Raw genomic sequence first — 2,063 nt, forward strand, 5'->3', positions numbered from 1 at the left:
TATAACTATTTATGTTATACTATTGTCTGAAGCTTGTCATCCTATAATTGACAATTAGTACCTCCTTATGTTGTTTCACAGTCTAAACAAATTACTGAAGGTTGTTGCCAGAAGCAGAAGGCAGATTTCCCAGAAGTCTCTGGGTTTGACAAGTCTTTCAGAAGCCTAGGGTTGCTTGTAAAATGAGGCTACAGAAGGTTTCCTCATTCTTCTTTAAAACAATTCATAAATTTTAGATTGAATACTTCTCACTTATATTTTAAGACTAGGAAATATATGTATATAGTGTGCTGCAGAAAAGTATTAAATGTTATGATGAAGAAACGGATAATCTTGTGAGAACAGGAAAAATTAATGATAAAATTATTATTTTGAAATAGAAGATGCAGGGCTGAGGGCATCTTTATTTAATTCCTATTATTTTTTATCTCATTTAAGCTTACCCAGAAATGTAGTGAACATTTTTAAAAAGACTTCAGTCAGGAGGAGCAATAAATGTCATAAATAGAAGTAAACTACTGTATTCAATAAATGTTTAAAAAAGCCAAACAAAACCCATGTACAAGCAGCAATGATGTGTAAATTTCCTGTTGTTTGTTAATCGGTCTCCCTTCTGTCACAGTATATCTACAAAACTAAACAGATGTGCAGGAGAAAATGGCCAGATATTATAAATTGTAAGGTGTAAGATTAAAGTCACAGTGTGAATTGCAAGGGCATAAAACAGACACAACTAAATGTTTTGGTTTAGATTATTTGCAATAAAGGGGCTGTTCATTTTCCATTTCTACACTGAGTTCTGATGTTTTGCATGCATTAGTCTTTTATATTGATAGAGCTTATATTGAGTCTCTATTTTTTGGTGGGAGGGAGGTTACATTAAACAGTTTAATGAATTCAGTGTTACGAACATTTATCATCCTACCTAAGTTTTTGTAGCTTCCTGATCTGAAGACAGATCAAGATGAGCCTTCAGGAAGGAAGTCTAATTTACATTAAGACTGTGCTTCTTTCAGATACTTGTAGAGAAGAAACCTTTATAGGTAAGTGTATATAATATGTAAGCTTTTCTTTGTTGAAAGTCATCACTAATGCACCTTTTTCTCTTCACATTTTACTAGCTGGTGGAGAGTCTGCAAAGGGTAAGCGCCCAAAGGAACCAGGGGAGAACAAAATTAAACCTCTCAACAAAAAAGTGAAGCCCAAAATCCCCAAATTAAAGGAGAAAGAATCCACTGACTCTTCTTCAAAGTCCCAATCCATAATGACACGAGTAATGGATAAAGGGCGCTTCCAAAAGCCAGCTGCTACTTTGAGTCTGTCTGCAGGACAAAATATAGAGCTGCGATGTAAAGGGAACAATATTAGATGGAGTTATCCTTCCTACTTAGACACCTTCAAAGACTCCAGGCTGAGGTAAGTTATCTTTCATTTGAAATCTCTTTAGAATTTGCTCCCTTTCTGCGATTTAATTTCCATACCCAGCGCTGCTGCTAAGAACAGAAAGAGTGGGGTCAGAGGTTAGAATTAAGATGCATTGACATAGTTGCGTGAAGAAGCATCACACATTTTGCCCTAGTTAAGGGGCGGGCAATTATTTCAGCTGGAGGGTCACTTAACAAGTTTTGGCAAGCTATCCAGGGCTGCAAGGGTAGCCCTGCCCCTGGCGTGCCCCGCGCCCTGGTCACCACCTTGGAACTGGAAATCCTGCCCCCTAACCCCTCACCTCTGCCACTGGAGCTCCCTCCCCTTACCCCCGGAAGTACTTATTTTGGCTAGGGGTTTTGCCATTTTGGAACAGGAAAAAAAAATATATATTTTTTAAAAATCAAACAGCATACATTCATCTGATTTCAAATAATATTTTTGTCCTGATTTATATATGTGTTTGTGTAGATAGAGGTGATTATAGAATAGCTAAAATTTAAGTTTTACTTTTGTATATTGTGGTGGGGATATGGAGGAGTGTGGTGGGTTGGGTACAGTATTTGTGGGCGGGGGCTGTGTGTGTGTATGTGGGGGAGGGGAATTGTTTTCAAAGAGCCAATACATGAGAGAATCAG

At 37.5% G+C, this 2,063-nt stretch overlaps 1 protein-coding gene across 1 annotated transcript in view; it reads left to right on the plus strand.

Moving 5' to 3' along the window:
- The window catches only part of PDGFRL (platelet derived growth factor receptor like), a 53,399-nt gene that overhangs the window by 24,790 nt on the left and 26,546 nt on the right, over positions 1 to 2,063 (plus strand). Inside the window, exon 2 of the mRNA XM_019526093.1 lies at positions 1,122 to 1,416. Coding sequence (XP_019381638.1) covers positions 1,122 to 1,416 — 295 coding nt within the window. The remainder of the gene's footprint in view (positions 1 to 1,121; positions 1,417 to 2,063) is intronic.

This window comes from Gavialis gangeticus, unplaced genomic scaffold, assembly GCF_001723915.1.
Source record: "Gavialis gangeticus isolate Ggan-Ray unplaced genomic scaffold, GavGan_comp1, whole genome shotgun sequence".
Lineage (NCBI taxonomy): Eukaryota > Metazoa > Chordata > Crocodylia > Gavialidae > Gavialis > Gavialis gangeticus.